This window comes from Glandiceps talaboti, chromosome 18 (genome assembly GCF_964340395.1).
Source record: "Glandiceps talaboti chromosome 18, keGlaTala1.1, whole genome shotgun sequence".
In the NCBI taxonomy this organism is placed as follows: Eukaryota; Metazoa; Hemichordata; class Enteropneusta; family Spengelidae; genus Glandiceps; species Glandiceps talaboti.
This window is the reverse complement of record NC_135566.1, coordinates 7,297,085-7,318,499: the sequence shown is the minus strand read 5'-3', so window position 1 is coordinate 7,318,499 and position 21,415 is coordinate 7,297,085. Positions and strand designations below refer to the sequence as shown.

The window sequence follows — 21,415 nt, the reverse complement described above, 5'->3', positions numbered from 1 at the left end:
TGAATGACTTTCCGTGAATACTGAATGACTTTCCATGAATGTTGAATGACTTTATATGCAAGCTGAATGACTTTCCATGAATGCTGGATGACTTTCCGTAATTTCTCAATGACTTTCCGTGATGCTGAATGACTCTCCATGAACGCTGAATTACTTTCCATGAACACCACGAGATTACACAACAATTAATGTCTAAAGAACAAGATAATCTGGTAAATGTTAACTGACATTTATGGCAAGTTTATAAATGTTCACAGACATTTGCACCAAGTTTGTATCAGCCACATGGCAGACTCAATACTTAATTTCCACACATCCATGTTATCCACTACTTGTTCTATCAAATCACAGCGACAGCAATTATACATATTGTCTTGACTTCATATCTTAGCAGGACAAAGGTCATATATCAAGTTGATAGTAGCAGGTCAAAGGTCATCTTGAGAGTGCTTCTCTGATAAGATTGAAATTCTGGATAATGGTGGTTGTTACTTCATACATATCTGGTGAATGTTCATTGTTCTTTAGTAGTACCAGCAGTAGGAGTAGTGTCCATATACTGTTTGATGAAATCATCTAAATCTCTGTCTAACCAACCAGACTTATTCCTGGAAAAAAATTGAATAAATAAAATGAATGAGCAGTTACAAAGAGATCTGACATAAGGTTTGCTGTTAAAAATGTCTGAATCATTTTATAGTGTGAGTCTAAAATCGATTGGAATTAAATCTGGTTAAGACACTGTGAACCTAAATATTTTTGCCAAAGATTTTATCTATTTTTTTTGCAATTTTATACTCTTCAACTGATTCTCCACTCTTCAACTAATTCTCAAAGACTAATTTTTATGCATTTCCATACCTGATAAACTGTTTATGAACAAAGGGATATTTAAGTCAATACTTATTTTTGTGTCTTTGCTTTCAAGTGAAATATTAAGCAAAAAACAAATCTTTTGCAAAAATGTCAAGGCTTACAGTGGTAAAGCAATCAGTGACAGCATTCACATAATTCTTTTTGGAGAGGATATTTGCTCATCATACCTCAGAACTTTGGCATCGTTTTGAACTGTTTCAAGTTTTTTGACTTCTTCATTCAGGGCAGAGATTTGTTGGTTGAGATCTGCCTTAGCTGCGTCTATCTGGCGACACAATTGGGCAAAACCACTGGACAGCTCTCTGAAATGAAAAGTATACAATATATTACCATTATACCTTCAACTACACAAAAAACAAAACAAGAAAGATAGGATACAGACATACAGTTTGAAAACTATATTTTTCAACAATTTGCCAAGTCTGTACAGTTAATGACCCATTTTTTAGTTAGGATGAGAATTTTACCTATGCACAGTAGAGACATGGCTAGACGAAACCACCAAGTGGATGGAATCTATTCCTATAGCCCAAAGACCTTTCAACCAATTTTTTGGAATAATATAACTATGGAAAATGTGCTATCGGCAAACTAAGATAGACACAAACTAAAACAAATGTTGTTACATGTGGTAGATTATGTGAGTGTTAACAATGCCTTGGCTATGGAGATGTAATCATCTTTGAATCAAAAGAGTGTAAACACTGAATAAGGTTGAATATGTTGCCACTTGAGGAAGACTTGCTATCAGAAACACCACTACTGTGAATGTAATTACATCAACTCTGTTGCTAGTTTACATCAACATCTCACAATTGTTCCTTTTACTTTGTGTCTGTGTTAGCTTGGCGATAGCTGATCTTGTACTTACTGCTGAACTTGATGACTGCAATTGGAACTGGTATAACTGACCATCAGCTGTAGTTTTTCAGTAGCGTAGTCTACAAACTGTGCTTTGAAGCTTCTTTGTTTAGCTTTGTTGGTCCAGGTAAGTCTCTCATAGCAGTACACACACCCATATAGTCCAAATCCTACAGCAAGGAGACGCCAACCTACAGCCTTCCACACCTGGTATGTATCAAATCATAACAGTGATCACATTACAGATCTAGTATGTATCAAATCATTACAGTGATCACATTACAGATCTAGTATGTATCAAATCATTACAGTGATCACATTACAGATCTAGTATGTATCAAATCATTACAGTGATCACATTACACACCTGGTATGTATCAAATCAGAATAGTGATAACTAATTCATAGTTGTTCTAGGATCTCAAACTTTAGACCACCATTACATCAAGAAAACATCTACTAGATAGTAGTGAGAGATACTCACAATACCACCAACCACCATAAGTCCCATTGATGTTTGTGATGTTAAAGCCGACAGTCCTGTCATCACAGATACAGCCAAGTCATCCTGATTTGTAGCTTCCAATACTCCATTTGATGATGATGATGATGATTGTGGTGCTGTAATTGGTCTTGGTATCTGAAACATGGATAGAACAATAGTATTGTATATGTTTAGCAGAATAGGTCACGTACACTGTATAGTTATACATGGTCCTGATCATATATGGTTATGCAGCCTTGCCCTGGTCATATATGGTTATGCCTGGCCCTGATCCATAAACATGTATGGTTATACAACCTGGCCCTGATTATGTATGGTTATACAGCATGGCCCTGAACCAGATGTAGTGGTGCAGCATGGCATCAAACATGTTTGGTCATATACATGGCTCTGAATCAAGTAGTTATACAGCATGGTTTTGCACTCAGTATACGATAAACTCTTATCAACTACTTACCACATGATCCAGACCCATCAAAGCTAACTTAGCATTCTTAGGTCCAAGGAATCTGTTAACCAATGCTGTCCATCCAAGGGAGAATTTGAACTCCAGGTCTTCCTTGAAGTCTCCACATAGATTCCTACAATCCAGTCGATAGCTGAGATCAAAGTCAGACCGTGGAAATACTATTACACTCAAACCACTTGATTTCTGTTCTTCTGGCAGCAGCGCTGTTAGTTGTTCTGTGAAAGGAATATTATTACCGTAATTATGCAGGTTAGTGCCCTCACACGGCCAAGTGCCCAGTGCTTTTGTTTAGACAATGTCTATTTTTAGAATAGTTGCGGTTTAACCAATCACATGCTTGCATCTAGAACGAACGACCATTTCCTCATTTGCATACCATTTGCATGCAGGTATAATGTGCAAATAAAACTGCAGTGCAAATACCACTAGTATACATGAGCAATGGTGCAAGTAACCTCTGGTACATACGTAATAAATGTCATTATCCTACAAGTTTCCCTCATAAATGAATATTACAGAAATTTCGGTAGAATTCTTACCTTTCATTTGTTTGCCAGTTATCTGTACTGCCTGTGTCAGATCACTAGATACTTTAGCAGATAGGTTACGCCCAATCCCTTCCTCAATGTAGTTTTGTAGTTCCTATGTAAATAACAACAATTCATTTAGTAACAATGTAGCAATAAAATTAACAATTCTTTTCAAACTTGATGGTTTGTTCACAGCAGTTATTTCATATTCAATGAACTTTTTTTAAAGGCCAGATATTCTTTAGTAGGTAAATGTTGAATACAATACACAAAGAATTTTAGGACAGTACAATTCAGTTTACTACAAACTCAACCTCCAATTTGAATATAAGTGAAGTGAGAATGTAATAATGTCATTTTGTTATTAAAGCTCCAATATCATAAAATATTGCTGAAGGTGGTAAAATGGGAATTCTGTTCTAGAGAAATCCATTTGACTTTATGATAGAGATGATCGTAATGCATATAGCACTAGACTAACTAAAAACAGATAAATAACTTACATCTTTATAATGTTTGACTACCAATGGGTCTGGATGAAAAGGTTTATCAAAGTGGTCCACTAATACAGATAAACGTCTAATCTCTTCAATCAAAGCACCAGATACCTGTAAATTATGATATCAAGGTAAATGTCCTAAATCACTGATCAGGACAGATTTGAAGTTCAATGCTAAAAAACTGTTTGTCTTATAATCTTTGAATTCATGATATCAAAGTGTAAACGTCCATCATTGAGGACAAAAATAAAGTATAGACTAGCTTTCATCAAATAATGTAGCTTGATTCCATGCAATATGTGTGTGTAGATATGCATGTTTGTGAGTGTATGTTGGTTGTGTACATATGTATGTGTGTGTGTGTGTGTGTGTGTGTGTGTGTGTGTGTGTGTGTGTGTGTGTGTGTGTATGTGTGCGTGCATGTATAGGTATGGCTGTGTATATGTGTAGATATGCATGCATGTACATGTATGTGTGTGTGTGTGTGTGTGTGTGTGTGTGTGTGTGTGTGTGTGTGTGTGTGTGTGTGTGTGTGTGTGTGTGTGTGTGTGTGTGTGTGTGTGTGTGTGTGTGTACACACGTGAGTGTGTAGGTATAAGTGTGTGGGGCCGGGGGTCGTTGGAAGGGTTATTACAAAAAAAAATTGACAAAAAGTAAATCTTACCCTTACTAAATTTCTCAGAACTTCTCCACTGCAGCAAGTCATTTTTGAATATGAAAGGAACCAATCGTATAACTTTGCCATGTATTGTACGAAAAATGACACATTCTGAATCCAAACCAAGTGATTTCGCTACACTGACTTACAGTCACAGCCATGTGTTTGTGATATCAAACCATAGAATATCCTTACCCTTCTCTCTACTTCTTCAGACAGTTCTTTGATCTTCTCTCGACATTCTTGTGCCAACATCTTCAGTTGGTTTTCCATGTAATCTAGCTGGTCTCCTTTCTCTTTGCGAAGTTCTATGCAATCCAACCTTTAATCATAGATATTTATGACATTTCATTACTATAATTGTTCAGGGTTTTCTTTCATCTCACAAGTTGAGGTTCTGTCATATGGTTTATTTTATGCCGACATACAAGATCACAAACAATAGACTGGCTCTTAGTCAGGCAGCCTCCATCTTTGTTTGGTTATTTTTATCCCTTTTTTTTTTTGGCACCAAATAATTTCTGGACGTTCAGATCTAATAAGTGTAAGCCTTGATTAGAAATTTGATGCGAATTAATTTGTAGGATTCAAAAAACAACAAAAATAATTTTCATAATATGATTTTCTCTTGTTTTTGATGGCATGAAGGTTCTACGGCTATAGAGTGAAAAAAAAATTAGAAGTATGAAAATTTACTTCCCTTGTATTTGTGCTTTTAATTGAAAAGATGTCATTTTTGTGAGAAATGATTGTTTGTGAGTTCAATGTTTGGTAAGTCTTACCTCTGCTGTGTGGCTTTTTGGAGGATTTCATCCATGATGGTCCTAATGTGTTCTACAATCTGTGTTCCTTCCTTACTGTGTTGTTCAAACTTGGTTTTTACAGCAGTCTCAGAAATACATTCCTACAGATCATGAGATTGGACAACAGAAAAAACCCAGCAATTACGCAACCACAAAAACTTAAAGCAAAAAAACACAACTTTGGAGTTTTGGTGTTTAAAATTTGGTTGCGGTTTTCACAGCTGTCTCAGAGATGCATTCATGGAAAGAATGAGACTGCCAAACACACCATCAGCAATTTAAAACCAAAATACTTACTTAAGGTTTTCACAGCTGTCACAGAGATGCATTCATGGAAAGAATGAGACTGCCAAACACACCATCAGCAATTTAAAACCAAAATACTTACTTAAGGTTTTCACAGCTGTCACAGAGATGCATTCATGGAAAGAATGAGACTGCCAAACACACCATCAGCAATTTAAAACCAAAATACTTACTTAAGGTTTTCACAGCTGTCACAGAGATGCATTCATGGAAAGAATGAGACTGCCAAACACACCATCAGCAATTTAAAACCAAAATACTTACTTAAGGTTTTCACAGCTGTCACAGAGATGCATTCATGGAAAGAATGAGACTGCCAAACACACCATCAGCAATTTAAAACCAAAATACTTACTTAAGGTTTTCACAGCTGTCACAGAGATGCATTCATGGAAAGAATGAGACTGCCAAACACACCATCAGCAATTTAAAACCAAAATACTTACTTAAGGTTTTCACAGCTGTCACAGAGATGCATTCATGGAAAGAATGAGACTGCCAAACACACCATCAGCAATTTAAAACCAAAATACTTACTTAAGGTTTTCACAGCTGTCACAGAGATGCATTCATGGAAAGAATGAGACTGCCAAACACACCATCAGCAATTTAAAACCAAAATACTTACTTAAGGTTTTCACAGCTGTCACAGAGATGCATTCATGGAAAGAATGAGACTGCCAAACACACCATCAGCAATTTAAAACCAAAATACTTACTTAAGGTTTTCACAGCTGTCACAGAGATGCATTCATGGAAAGAATGAGACTGCCAAACACACCATCAGCAATTTAAAACCAAAATACTTACAGCATGACAGATAACACAACTTTAAGTGACTAAATTCAAATGGAAATACAACCAGCAAGCATTTACATGCAAAACTTATTACAAACAGGAAAAGTAAACAACTGAATTTGATTAAAAACACTCGGCACAGCATGTTGGAAGTACAGGGGGATTTTGGTATCATGGTGCATGACAATTACTGCTAAAATGTTTGATTTCTCAAGCGATATTCTTAAAAGATTTTGTTATGTCTACTTCTACATATCTTTACAGTTTCTACACTAGACTTGAAGCCAAAAGGATTAAATGGGAACATTCTTTTTGTTCAGGTCCAAACTTTTTAAGAGTTATGACGTACATTTTAAAGCAAATCTGACATTAGACCTTCACTCACTTCATTTCATATACATTCTCTATGTACAAAGCTTACCTCAAACTTTCTTTCAAAATCTTCAAACGCAAACAGTCTAGTCTGAAAACCCTCAGCTAACGCTCCACCTGACAACAGAAACAAAATTATAACATGGTTAGATGCCATCTGTGATTATGTCAGGACTCTCTTTCATTTCTCATTTTCATTCCATTGTATTTCACAGTAACAAAATTATAACATGGTTATATGCTTTCTGTGTATACTTTCAATCTCTTTCAATTCTCAATTTTAATTCATTGTATTGCATGATAGTGATACAATACAGTAACATATCAAACCTTTATACTAAACACTGACAACAAAGCCATGGTGGATACCTCGTGAAAGCTTTGGTACACTACTTGGTGCAAAGTGAAGTTAAATTTATGTACATAGACGGAACGTTCCCACAGATGAGCTTTCATTTTACCAGATTTCCCTTCTATGCTACCAGAATTCCCCACCAAAATGATGGTACATGGTATTAAAATCTATGCCACTTTTACTAGATTTCCCTTCTCTGTTAATACCAGGGTTACCATATTTTACCAAAAACACAGGAATGTCATAAATAAAAACGTACCTTCTTCTGGCATGCCTTGTTGTTTCTGTATCCTACACTGCAAGGCTTCTTTCGCCGAGACAAAGAATACTCTATTCTCTGCCTGTTTGGTTGTCACTACTTTCAGTTCATCTACCAGGAAATTTATAGATCTCTCTAAATGCTGTTTCTTGACCTGTAAAATATATAACACCAAGTATTTACACTCTGTTACTTTGGATTTTGATGTACACACATAGCAATGTTGTTACTTCTCACTTCAACTCTGGGAACATTCAATCTGATTTTTTCAAGGCAGTCACTTGATGTATAAACAAAAGAGAACACAAAGGCCAAACACAGTGGAGGCAAAATATGGAAAACTGAATCAAGCCTCTTGATCACATTTTAATCAGAATTTGGGAAGATTTGTCTTGTCCTTCTGTACCATACTGTACTATTTTGGTTGTCCTGTACTGATTTTTGCATTCACATTATAATGTGTCATTTTTATCACCACTTTTAGTTTCTTCCATGCTACAATTAATATTTCCCAAACAGATACAATGTAAGTGTAAAACATGAAAGACTGACTTACATCTTCCATTGATTCTGGTTCTGATGCAGAGGCATCCCAGCGATTATTTAGAATAAAGATGTTTGGTTTGGACAGTCTTTCACTCACTTTGTGAAAGAAACTCTTTTCCTGCAAGTGAAGAACAAAGATAAGAATGTATGTTATATCAGAATGCCAATTATCAGTATAGAGGTAAAGACCGCACATGCATGCATACACACTAGCATGTACACACTCAACAACACAAATACACTCACACTAACATGTATACATATAAACATATGCTCAATTGCTAGTGCATACAGTTTAACACAAATACACTCCGACCGAGAGACAGACAGACAGACAGACAGACAGACAGACAGACAGACAGACAGAGTCATGCACACATGCACGCACACACACACACATACACATACATACATACACACACACATACACACACACAAACAACAACAACAACAACAACAACAACAACAACAACAACAACAACAGACCTTGTCAGGGTGACTAAATCCCTAACTGTTCTTACAAATGTTGACAGACGGTAGAATAACTATAAAATCACTTACTGTTCTCATAAGTGTTGATTCAGCATTGGCAACCAACACAAAGACATCAGCATCCAGACAATGTTTATCTATCCAACTATCTAAATCAGCTGTCACATCTACCCCAGGACTGTCAGGAAGGAAGAAATAACATTTTTGTTACACAGCTGTTTTAGTAATTGGCCACTACACAGTGATAGCATAGAGGCTACAGTAACTACATTTACTCATGGATAAGTTTGCCAAGTGGAATAGGCCACGGTACAGATTTTTCAAAATAATATGAAGCCATTACAATTCTTGCCTTGTAAGACTCTATATTGCCTATAGGTCTGTTACAAATTAACTTCTTCTTTGTTCACACATTGCATCAGTGATAATCAATATTACTGTAGCTGATTCAAACAATAAAAATAATAGAAGTTGAGCACTAGTGAATTTCATGTACATAAAGTTTCAAGGGACACGACTCCAGAAAATAAAGACATTTTCATAAACTATGGGTTCTGGAGAGTCATTTCAAGATGCTTTATCTACTAATTAATTATCTTTAATTACTTGCAATTTCAGAGACACATCAAGTTGATCTTGTAGGGTATCTTTGCTAACGGCTGAGGCTGATAGCATGGCATGAATGTCATATCCTACAGACTATTTGACATTGAAATGAAATTCAAGTATCTTGGCAAAACATTGCTTACTCATCTTCTAGTTTCTTACAGGTAAATTTACTAATGTTGTGCTGAAACTAGTATTTTGCATAAAGAAATTAAAGGTAGAAATGTAGCAATACTGTGACCTTACCTGTCTACTAAGACCAGATCATCTTTTAACATTGCACATCTGCTCTTTGGCCAGAACACACGAATTAGGCTGCTTTGATCTTCCAACCTCTGACTGCTGAGTGCATGAGCCAGTTGTCCCACAGTCTACTCAACATAAAACATAAAATATTATGATATAACTATTATTCAAGTATCTGAGTCTATCTACAGAAAAAGAAGAGTAGTTATACAATGAATTCCACTGTTGATAAAGAAGACTGCTAATAATTCTGTAATATTATATCTCATAATATATACTGATTTATACCAATCATTTTTCAACTGAGAGAATGTCGAATCTAATTAATGTAGATTACGCAACCGAGATTTCTAGACTTAGTAACCAGTGTGCCCTCTAGTAATAGCCAAATTTTGTTGAGTCAAAATGATAAAAACTGGGATTTCTGGTGAGTCACCATATAGTAAGAGATAGGGGAACACCAAATTTTGGTACATCACTAGAAATTGTGTGCGTCAGTGGCATGTCAAATTGGCTTAGAGGGCACACTGTTAGTAATCAATCATATCTTTAGATTAGTATCCAATCAAAACCAAAATCCTTCTCTCATATATTAAAGATCATCATTCTGGTAATAAAGCTCTAACCTTTAGACCTGCTGTCAGCCTTGTCATTCTGCCAAGAACCCCCTATCTCATGGTACATTCTATCATAAAACGGCAACTAATAGAATGGTTTCTACATGTATTAACAATGAACTTCATTGGATACTTGCCAGAAATCTAGCTGCAACATTTGATGATAAGACCAAGCAGAGCATGTGATTTACAACACATATTCAATTCTCATTCTCCTTCACTCACCTGAACATTTCGTCTTTCATTTGAATGTGGCGTAACAAGGTAAGCATCACCATCACTGCCAGCAATACTTAGAAAACAATCCGTTGTGTGCCCAATACCAGTTGGTACAACTTTGTCCTTTAACATTGCATTGATAGCTGTACTCTTACCACTACTAGTCCTGTCAATCAAATCAACAAGAACACCCCAACTTAATGTAAAAAGCAAAATTACAAGAATGCCCCAAGTCAATGTAGAAATAATTTCGTGTGCATCCAAATACCAGTTGGTACAACTTTGTCCTAGCAGTACACTTACAACTATAATTATGTCAATCAAATCAACAAAAACAACCAAACTCAGAGTAACAAATCAAAAAGAACTCTCTCACACCCTTAAGTTAGTGTAGAAACAAGACCCCAACAGGAAACGTTCTAATTCAGTGTATCATTCATCAAATTTGCCAGATCCCTTAACTTATTGAAGTACAGTATTTAACTTTAGTATCTATGATCTTTATCAACCTGTATAGTACAAAAAATACCTTATATATAAGGGTTGGGTGGCTGTAGACAGATTCCTGGGTGGATATCAGGGGATGGGGTAGCTATAGACTGATTTGTGGGTCGATATGAGGGGAAAAGGTACCCCCACACATCGATCAACAAGACGGAGTGACACGACGTATCTCACAGTCTATAATCTAGACATCAGAATGACATATGTACAATGTACATTCAATGTATATTCTAATACAGCCTAGTTTTAGTACAGTAAATATGTGCTTACCTTCCAAAGAAAGCAACCTTCATGTGGTCTCTCGCCAAAACTTCAAGAATACCTTCTACTTTGTTTTTATATGCAGTAACATCGTCAATATTTTTTTGAGAAACAGTTTCAGGATCAGGAACTTCTACAACCACAAATTGATAATCAAATTATTATTATGTCACTGTATCAGCTAGCACCCATGGAAAGAGCTGACTACTGAGGGCAGAACCATGGTGGGGTACACCCATAGAAAGATGTATGGGTATGTGCTGGCAGCCCATACGGGTAACTTTTTCATGAAAAAATCCCTAAACATGCCATGTTGGGTCAACTTTTCATCTGTGAACTCTCAAATCATGGGTCGATAACATAGGAAACATCCCCACACTTTAGGAGAATCTTCACAGCAAAAGAATAAAGGTAAATGACTAAGATTTTCCGCTCATGACAATCTATGATATGCAGGATGCAATACAACCCAGGAGAAGCCTTACTAGTCTGTACATGTAACTATGGGTGTGTTTGTGACTGGAAATCTCTAACAATTGGCCTATTTGGATTGAACATGGGGAGATGTTTTCAATTTGGGCCGCACATCCTCATATGAAAATGTTGGGAATAACGCACCTCCCAACCCCCAGCAGAACAATATGAGATATCTTGAAAAGTTTTGTATTCTATTATTTCCATTGACATTACATTTATAGATGTTGAATAACACTAATTCCATAATTCTTTACTTCGTATTACATGATCAAAATCAATGAAATTGTATCTCACCGAGATAGATTATAAAATTTTAAAATCCTCATCCTCCTGAACTAAGTGAAGTAAACTTGCCGCCAACTTGGAAACCAAAACGAATAATTGATCATCAACATTCACCTAGATTTAATATAGCTGTTGGTGGCAATTTCAAATTCAAGTTGTGCTATCAAATGTGAAATGCTCAGTTTTCTATCGATAGCTACTTGAGATAATAATACCAAGACAAGTTTCTGGGCTAATTGTAACTTACCTTGTAGAAATGTACAGCTTTCACTGAGATGAGTAACTATTTGTTTGAAGACTCCATTAATTTGTTTCTTTGCTTCAACAAACCGTTTGAGGGGTGAGTGTTCTTCATCTTTGTATTTAAGTGAATGGTGGATAGTGTTACTACGTTGTAAATTTTTAGTAGCCATTCTGTCGTATTTTTCCTGCTACACCTTGAACATCAAAGAAATTTTCACAAATAAGGAATTATGACAACAACGTTTCCATTATCCTTGGCATGATGTACATATTTGTCTGCCTGTCAGATAAAAATTGCTGGTTAATCACATCTTTTGGGCTCATGACAAAAATAATGCAAAGGTTTCTCCAACAATGTGAAGTAGGGCTGCATGAATGGCTAAATTCTAAATCACAACAATACAGATTACATAAGCCAAGTTGGAAGTATTCAAACCAAAAATATGGACTTTATACCCCAGTTTTCTGCATCACAACAACCTGTATCTGTACCATTGGTTCTGTGGTGATCAAAATATCAGTCAAAACATTCAAAATTATCAATATTTTTTCATGTTTTTCATAAATTACGCTTGTGCACATATATGCATAGTTATCCAATATTTTTTCTTCATTCATCCTGAAAATATTTGTCACTCTAGGGTTTGTTGTCACTATTTGTCTTTTAACTTGTGGTGGCACCTGGCATCATTAGCTCACTCATATTTTCCATGGCAGTGCAAAGAAAGATAATGGAGAATAATATCTGTAGGGCAGTAGATAGATGTACTTTTTGCATTTGATAATGGATTTTTAAAATAAAAGCATTTCATCCATTTAAAGTCAGGATTATGCCATTTTAGCTTACAAACCAACCACAATTAGAAAATGCCCCCCCCCCCCAAAAAAAAAGATACACAATTTCACAAATTATTATTAATATTATCATAATAATATCAACATAACAACAAAACCATGCAAGATCTTTGCTTTATGAACTTTTTTACATTTTGACATGCAGAACTTGAGGTTGGCTGTTACATGATTTCCTTAACTTGACTACTATAAATATAACCCAATGTGAAACACTATAAAGTAACGGTGCTTGAAGGTCAACATTGTCTGGATTCCAAATGTAGTCTGCAGACTCCTGTGGCTTTGACTTGACTGATCTGTGAATACGTGATGAAACGTCTTGCTTACTGTAGCTCTCCGGTCTCCAAAGTCGCAATACTTACCTTTTTTCTTGGGGTTTTGGTTAGTTCGTCTTTGAAGAAACTATTGGTATTATCTCCTACATTAATACTAATGAATATGTCATCGTAATAAACAATAATTTCTCACACGTGCATGGAGACTAATATCGCGCAACACGAGTAGTTGACCTATGACCTCTTATGAAAGCTGTGTGCCCGTTGTCTCTTTTCACCAGGCTGATTGCGTTGACGCCTTTTAGAAGATATTTCAACACATGTGAAGCCCAAATGATCTTAAACACGAAGTGTTTGACGTATCAGCGTTATCAAAATGTGTCAAATGCTATATGCTCGGAATTATATCATATCATGATGGAAATCACAATACATATAATATAAGCTGACGTAACATAAACACAGTGCATTGTGGGTTGAAATAGCGGGAAACTCGAAATGGCGGACGACGACGACGAGAGTTATGATCAGCTGGCGTATAAACAGGTAAATTAGAGAGATGCTATCTTATAAATGTTCAGATGATGTTTTCAACCATATGGCAAAGTCTTTTCTCTTCCAAAATGAGAATGCTAGGTTTTGAGAAGCTGTCATGGTTAATTGTTTGTTTAACTGTTTTCGTGTCTTTGTTTTGTTATTAAATTTTCTCCATTTTCCTCATCATCAGTCAGTGTTTACTTGTAAATTTATCAATGCACAACACCACTATTAGCCAAACTGCTAACTGTTGTTGTGTTATGGCATATGATAACTATCCGTAAACAAGTGTTATTTTAGATTATGTTTCGAATTTTTGTAGTAATTTGTAGGTGTTTTTTTTTTAACATTACAGAGATTAAAAGCAGCAATTCATTACTCTGTGGGTCAGATATGCGAGGAAAGTGCTGAAGAAAACGATGTAGTATTTTCAAGACAATTCATTGCAACCTTAGCAGAAGCCACATTTAGACAGTGCGGTAAGATATTATCAACAATTTCTCCTTGTTTTAAAAAACAAAGTACCCAACTTTGTATCGTTTGGTTTGCTTCTGTTTGTTGTTGTTGTTGTTTTTTGTTTTTTGTTGTTGTTTTTTTGTTGTTGTTTTTTTTTTTTTGGGGGGGGGGCATTTTGTTGTATTTTTAAATTTAACTTATTGCTATGCAGTGTAGCAATCTCAGGAAGAAATGACATGACAGGATGTAAACATAATAGTGGATAGAAAAAGGAAACTGAAGATCATGCACTAACAGACATGAATCTAAAGTAAAATTTGATTTGTATATATATAAACATACATTTTACCTTTTGTAACTTCCATTTATTTGTCTAGGTATATTAGCTACAGACTTAGAACTCTTCGCAAAGTAAGTACAATTATAGTTTTCATGATACTTGTTAATTGAATGATGTATTGTGTCACTTTTGTGATTAATCTCATCGGCAAAATCAAATCAGTGCTCTCAATTCTGTATAAAAATCACAACTCAAAAAGAAAATGCGTAATATGAATTAAGTGAATAGGGAGGCACTATGCTTATTTTAAATTGTTTGCAGGGGATCTAGGAAAGTAGTTAGAATATGTATATAAACAACAGCATGTAGGCGAAATCATATCTTTGTTTCTTTCTTCGAAGACATGCCAAAAGGTCAGTTGTTAATGCAGAGGATGTAAAATTAGCTGTCAGAAAAAGTCCTTTACTGGTAAGTATTGTGTAATGCAAATGGTTTCATTTGTTACTTGTAGAATAACTTTACTAGAGCTGCTCAGAATTGTTATGGGGGCATTTTCCTTTGTCCTTGTCATGGATCAAAGAAACACATAGTCTTAGTACACTGCATAGTTGAGCAAGGCATTACAATGATTAATATGTAATAAACATCAAACTGGAACAATTAAAATTAAAATGAAAGAGAGCTTGATTCTACATGAGTACAGATGGCCACATTTTTTTTCTTTTTCGTTTTTAAATTACTTTAAATCACAAGTCATCAAACTGTACTTAGTTATGCATGATGATGTTTCAACATATTAAGAAGTGAGAGATGCATGCATTGACTTTATATGGTGTAGTTCCAATACGACCCATGTTACGATTTACACTACATTATCTTCACACATCACATGATGATAAACGTAGTGTAAATCGTAACACGGATGGTATTGGAACTTAGACTAGCATAGATATGGCCAAACAACACAAATTACATGTCATAATTTCCTGTGTTTTCCTTTTGTTGATCAGTTTGAGCATCTGAACTCAATAAGTCAACAACAAGCTGCTGTAAATGAAGCTGAGAGAGAAAAGAAACGAAAGAAGAAAGCTGCAAAGAAAGCTGAGCGAGAGGTAGAAACCACGGAAATGGAGTGAGGCGAGGAGGCTGAACGAGTTCACCAACCACTATATGAACTCATACTTCGACTATCTATGAAATATGTCATTGGAGAAACAAATGACATGACTTTTTAGAACCTGATTCATCTATTTTTTCTTGAAATTAAGATTTAAGAATTCTGTGACAAATATTGGCAAGTTTGCCATGGTCCTTACCAACCCAAAAGCCGAAAATGAGACGATACCTTGTGCAGTAAATCAGCACACAAATATATGTACATGTAACCGTCTTTTACCACAGTGTCTGTGGTCTTACCATGTTATGTCTGACCAGGTTTTGTATTCTTTGTCATGAGGATAGAAACACCAAAACAGTATACGATAGTTGACTTAAACCATGGACAAGACAACTTTCTTTATTATTAAAACAAAGTAAAACATATTTTTAGTTGTATATTGATATCCTTTTTTAATGGAAAGGGGGGGGGGGGTGAAAAAAGTTTTCCAAACTAACAAAAATAAAATAATGTCATTTTTATGGCTGATTGTCCCAAAAGTATCATTGCAATACTGCAGCCTATTCACTTCACCAGTAAGTATATACACTTGTGTACTGTGAAGCAACCATGGAAAGCATTGGGTCCATGTCTGAAGCGAGCATGTTAATGATGAGTTGATATTTTTGTCATTGAATAAAACTAATTTTTCTGATGTTTTCCTTTCCCTGGCTAGTCATTTCTTACTGCTGAACATTCACTCCCGTTTTTGACAGTGAATAAAGACACTTTGTGCCATTTCTTCTCTTCAATTCCCTTTATCTAAATGTAATACTTCTCACCTTATATAGTTACCAAGGTACTTCACTCACAGTTTATCAACCAACTTATCTTCTGGGAGATTATCACACTGAATACAACAGGTAACACTGAAGTAAAGCACTTTGTCTATGTGCTACACTCAGTTTATAGCATTCATATCAAGTATAAAGTATACTGTTTCAATTGGTTTATTTACAAGCCTAGCATGTGGCCTTTCTAATGTGGTCAATTAGCAAATGAAACAGTACACTTAATATGGATGCTATAAATAATTGTGGTACATACAGAAAACACTTTACTTCGGTGTTAGGGGTTGTAAATAGCAATAGCATAACTGATGAAGTGTAATGTAAATATCAGTTTTATTCAACCACAAAAAAAAAATCAAAATCAAATAATCACTAAAAAGCTCACTTTGCCGTGTGACTACCATCATCAGTTCATTGACTGTATATGTAAAAACAAAATAGAAAATGCTCCTGTCTGTGCTATGAATGTTCATTCTCTGAAATATTCTATCGTGATCAATATCTATATACCTACTTGTGCATGTACACTGAAATCTTCCAAATCAAATCCCTTTTTGAAATGTGAAAAAAAATAATCTTTTCTCTAATAAGAAAGAACCCTTGGTAAACTGATACTTCATTTGGTATACTCAGGCAGTGTACAAAAAGAACAATCAAATTTGCTAGATTTGTCATATATAATGAAATATTTACATAAATTCCTATTACGTAAAATGAAAAAGACTTTAGCAAAAGTATCAAATAATCATTTTTCTTGCTAACTGCTAAAAATGAGATAATATCCCTATATTCCTACAAAGGGGAACAAATTAACTATCAGACAAAAATATAATACATGTGAAATTTAAAGGTATTCACCCAAATTCCGTTGAAAGTATTCTTAGCTCTCTGAACAAATAATGGATATCAAAATGCATCCAAAAACATATAAACTCAGTTCGTGTCTCTTTAATTTAATGAGCTTGATTTACAACAACTAAGAATGAACACATTTGAACATACAGCATGGTAGAATGGTGCAGTATGTTCAAAGAATTAAAGGAAAATGATACCTTGTCAATTCACTATGTATGATAAAAAAAAAACTAGGATGTTAAAACTTAAATAAAACAAAGTTTGTTGGTTATGTTCACATTCTGTTTAATAATCACGGAGGTAACATCGGTCAGTACTTAGGCTGAAGTGACGTACAAGCCTTGGTAGGAAACTTCCATAAACATGTTGACTGCTTCTACTGTTATTGTATTGTATTGTATTGTATTGTATTGTACTGTATTGTATAATTTGTATTGTTGTAAGTGAAAGTGAAGAAAACCAACAAATTTTGTCTTGTTTACTATCCGAGTTTGAATTTACAAGGTATCCTTTGGCTGTACACCTCACACTGTTTGAATCTTTTAAGTGAGGTACGTACCACAGTATTATATGGTGTAGATCTATTATTGTATTTTCAGTTTGGGAATCTTAGCAAAAATGGGGAACACTGCTAAAATTTGCATACATATCCAGACCTGGAACATGTACTTTAATTTGGTGGGGAATCAATCTCTGGTAAAATAGCTTGGGTACCCAGGTAGATTTGACCTACGTACCACCCTTAGGTAAGACACTACCAATACAAATAAAGTATACAAGTTGACAAAAGACAAATCTTGGAAAAAAAACTATTTTTATCCATGTCATCTCAGTCACAAAGCAAACACTGAAACAATTTCTGGTCTTTACATTATAAAGTACATTATATATATTTTTTTCTACAGGAATTCCTTTATTTCCTGACATAATACTCATTTATTGCTCACGTTTCTTTGTCTTTATATAAAAATGCTATCATTTGAATAATAACAAAAAAAAAAAGTTACAAAGTTCATTACATTTCAAAACTTTTACTCAAAATATTACCAGTAAATAACTTAGGATCTAATTTTAGCTGGTAATGTTTGTAAAATTGTGGAGTTTATAAATTGTCAAAATGACTATTACTGACTCAAATATAACCAAATATATCCAGTTAGTAACATTGGATTTCTCTATCTATAACAAACGCATAATGTCAAAGGCTCATAGTATTCAGAACGACCTTCCCATCCACTCTAAGCAGAATTCTACGACTGTCGTATTTCAAAGAGTGATAGATACTGTGCTCCAGTAGCTAAAACCAATCATTTTAAATCATCTTTCGTCCCATCCGCTATCTCAGTTCTTAACAGCAATCATTGTCATTCTTTTTAGCACCATACTGTTGTTTTCAGTATGCCTGTCACTGTGTAATATACATAATGCTATCTTTTGTATTGCAAGAACTGTCATTTTAATTTCCCCTTAGTAGTGGAATGAATAAAGTAATTCTGATTCTGATTTTCAGCAGAGAGCATTTGTCTTCATCAATTTTAAAACTGCAGTAATTGCAACTGGAGCATTTTTTAAAACTACTTTGTTAGATAGTATGACTAAATCTTGATATTATACATGTACACCCTAATGTATATGAAATCACATGTACGGTAGATAAACATATGTGAATAAATGTACACAGAACAAATCCATTTGTTCTTGAGTGTGGGGGACTCGAAAATCAGCACCCTCAACACCAACAACACAGCAAATACGAAATGTGTGAATGAGTATGATCTTTCATTGGATATATCCTGCTGAAATCTAATTCATCCAAAAGAAACATTATGTCTTCATGATCACGTGATTAGCTTTTCTGCCTGTAATCAACATGGCACCTAATTCAAGACTGAGCAGTCTTGCAGATAAAATAGACCACTAAGTGATTGGCACAATGATTGGTACAATCACTAATTGATTGGTACAATGATTGGTACAACCACTAATTGATTGGTACAATGATTGGTACAACCACTAATTGATTGGTACAATGTTATTGTTTATATGCAACTCAACAACTGTCTGTGAAATGCTTCAGTTGCAACCAGAGCAGTTTTATGTTCATAAAACAATACATCTTATATTGTAAAAGTTAGGTCACATGATTAAACTTAGGTCACATGATTGGAATGATAGTTATTACATGTACAAATCAAAATCAATTCTTTTACAGTTATAAAACTGTTGTGTGCCAATTCTCCGCACCCAAGATGGGTTTTCAAAGTAGCCTTGCTCCACCCATTCTTGCATCTGTTCACTGCTGTATGGGCCATATAATTCAGAATCGTCTTTCTCCTCCCATTTATATTCCCAGTATGTTATATCATCCACAAGACTACTACTGTTGGCATCTTGCTTGGAATCTTTACCATTAGCTGTTGAAGAAGACAAAAATGCCATCATTGATAATTTATATTGATCCAAAGAAATTCAGAAATTTGTTATGATGCACTGTGCAGTTCTCTGATGTCCTAGTTTCAAAGCAGGAGAGAACTGACAGTACTCCGGGGGAAAACTTACATTGTTCAGTAAGGTCAAACTGAACATTAGCTTCTAATGTAGAGCTGGTTAACTAAAGATGGCTCCTGGTAGCTTTGAATTCACATTAGACTAGTATGGGCACTTGAGGTAAATGAGCTAACCATGTGGCTATATTGGTCATTATGAATTGTCCAGAATAGTTGTTAAAAAATTATATTGGATAACCCTCACAAACATTAGACCCAAAAATATGCACCCCATAGTGAGCCCAAATCTACTTGAAATCACGATGAAATGTATATATTTGCCACTAGTTGTACATATTATACAAGAATTCATGCAATTAAAACTGACTCACTCAACTGTATAAATTAAAAGCAAGGAATACAACTATATCGTACACTATAATATTTGGCATTTGTGCTAGATTTGTTTGAAATTTAGTTGTAGGTGTCCAAGACATGGTTGTCCATGGATATAGACAGATGGATGGACATGCGTACCGGGTCATTTCTAACCACCACCCCCCACCCCCAACCCCACTACCTGTCAAGGCTAAAAAAAAGGATAACTACAGTTAGTAAACTGAGACTAAGTTCTACAATTGTGTCTGTTGGTTGTGGTTTCTTTGCATAAGTATTTACCTTCAGCTTTTGTTGATATCTTCTTGTCATCTATTTCATCTGCAAACATGTCCAGGGCATCATCACTATCATGATCACCATCATTATCCTTGGTTGGTTTGGTACTCTTTTTTGATTTCACGGTATGTTGGATTCTTTCATATGTGTATGTGTATGCATCGTACTGTCCTCTCTGTACCAACTGATCAACAAGTCCTGTTAATTTCAACATTTCTTCTTTCTTTGCCTTTTGTTCCTCAGTGTCCTCTGTTTTCTGTTTCTTAGCCTGCCACTTTCTACTACTACTGCCACCACTTTTACCCCCTCCCAGTCTATGAATTCCCTTGGCGATGCTTTCCCCAGGGTTCAAATAAGTCAAGATTTCACTGTACACTTTGTGTTCATCAAGAGGTTCATCATTACTATCATCATCAGCCAAAACTGGTTGTTTTCTTTCTTTGATTTCAACCCAGTCAATATTGTCAAGCCAACTGTCTCTAATTACATCCTCTTTCTTTTCAAAATAATTTCCTTCGGCGTCAAAGTGCCCATCTTCCATCTCCTCCTTCATGTTGAATGGCATGATCCGAATTCCTTCCTCATAAGTGACTGTTCCATCTTCCTGCCCTGTAATGTCAAATGTAATGATGCCACTAAATGGTAAATTTTCAAAGGAGAGTAAATTTTCCTTCACACATGGGTTCTTGACCTTTGTTAGACTACCCCAATGCAAACTCCCTGTATCTTCATTTAAACAAACTTGAGCAATGATTGGTTATTGAAGCTCAACTACTGCTTAACAGCAGGTTCACCCTCCAATTCTCTGATTTGACCCCTACTCAAAAATTTAGCGTAAACCCTGACAACTTGTGATAAGTAGCCCAACATTGAACAACCATGATACAACACAGATAATTTCTACATATCTGTAATTCCTTCATTTCTCAGTTCACACAGGCCATCTATATATTCATCTACTATTTTCCGCTGAGAGACTTGGTGATCTAGCATGACACAGTTGTTTGTTAGAACAAAATTAAGTCAGTATCTGAGATAGCCAAGTCTCTCAGCTACCAGTACTCTAACAGTAATAACGGGAAATTGTCAACATACCTTCAATGTCTTCATCTCTCAGTTCATACTGTCCAGTGTCATTGTCATCATCTTCTTCATCACTATCCAGTGAATGTTTGGCTTTAAATCGTGTATCCTTGTCTTTCAGATCTCCACCACCAAACTCTTCATTCTCATCAAAACGAACTCTCCGTGACTCAGTCAT

General features: G+C 35.2%; 3 protein-coding genes across 3 annotated transcripts; 1 reads left to right on the top strand and 2 right to left on the bottom strand.

The window, feature by feature from the left end:
• Positions 1–514: 514 nt before the first annotated feature.
• On the bottom strand, positions 515–11,504 carry LOC144449323 (mitofusin-2-like). The gene is made up of 17 exons (XM_078139843.1): positions 11,402–11,504; positions 10,793–10,916; positions 10,025–10,184; positions 9,183–9,307; positions 8,400–8,508; positions 7,849–7,956; positions 7,293–7,446; positions 6,728–6,795; positions 5,182–5,303; positions 4,595–4,721; positions 3,745–3,849; positions 3,251–3,353; positions 2,700–2,926; positions 2,222–2,377; positions 1,748–1,944; positions 1,044–1,178; positions 515–608 (listed from the first exon to the last, which is right to left on the bottom strand). Exons 1-17 carry the CDS (start codon positions 11,502–11,504, stop codon positions 515–517), a joined length of 2,217 nt encoding a protein of 738 aa, XP_077995969.1.
• A 1,894-nt stretch (positions 11,505–13,398) lies between these two features.
• On the top strand, positions 13,399–15,687 carry LOC144449545 (centromere protein S-like). The gene is made up of 5 exons (XM_078140092.1): positions 13,399–13,464; positions 13,811–13,934; positions 14,289–14,322; positions 14,593–14,659; positions 15,202–15,687. Exons 1-5 carry the CDS (start codon positions 13,417–13,419, stop codon positions 15,325–15,327), a joined length of 399 nt encoding a protein of 132 aa, XP_077996218.1. The 5' UTR covers positions 13,399–13,416; the 3' UTR covers positions 15,328–15,687.
• Positions 15,688–19,171: 3,484 nt separating this feature from the next.
• Positions 19,172–21,415, bottom strand: LOC144449617 (CD2 antigen cytoplasmic tail-binding protein 2-like). The gene is made up of 3 exons (XM_078140189.1): positions 21,250–21,415; positions 20,158–20,763; positions 19,172–19,407 (listed from the first exon to the last, which is right to left on the bottom strand). Exons 1-3 carry the CDS (start codon positions 21,413–21,415, stop codon positions 19,172–19,174), a joined length of 1,008 nt encoding a protein of 335 aa, XP_077996315.1.

Coding starts and splice junctions, on each gene's coding strand:
- LOC144449323 (XM_078139843.1), bottom strand. CDS start 11,504: ATGGAATTAGTGTTATTCAACATCTATAAATGTAATGTCAATGGAAAT. Junction 6,796..7,292: donor ACAAGGCATGCCAGAAGAAG/GTACGTTTTTAT, acceptor TTCTGTTGTCAG/GTGGAGCGTTAGCTGAGGGT. Junction 5,304..6,727: donor ATTTTGAAAGAAAGTTTGAG/GTAAGCTTTGTA, acceptor CATGATCTGTAG/GAATGTATTTCTGAGACTGC.
- LOC144449545 (XM_078140092.1), top strand. CDS start 13,417: ATGGCGGACGACGACGACGAGAGTTATGATCAGCTGGCGTATAAACAG. Junction 13,465..13,810: donor ATCAGCTGGCGTATAAACAG/GTAAATTAGAGA, acceptor TTAACATTACAG/AGATTAAAAGCAGCAATTCA. Junction 14,660..15,201: donor TCAGAAAAAGTCCTTTACTG/GTAAGTATTGTG, acceptor TTTGTTGATCAG/TTTGAGCATCTGAACTCAAT.
- LOC144449617 (XM_078140189.1), bottom strand. CDS start 21,415: ATGACTGAGTCACGGAGAGTTCGTTTTGATGAGAATGAAGAGTTTGGT. Junction 20,764..21,249: donor GAGAGATGAAGACATTGAAG/GTATGTTGACAA, acceptor TTGACATTACAG/GGCAGGAAGATGGAACAGTC. Junction 19,408..20,157: donor GATATCAACAAAAGCTGAAG/GTAAATACTTAT, acceptor CTTCTTCAACAG/CTAATGGTAAAGATTCCAAG.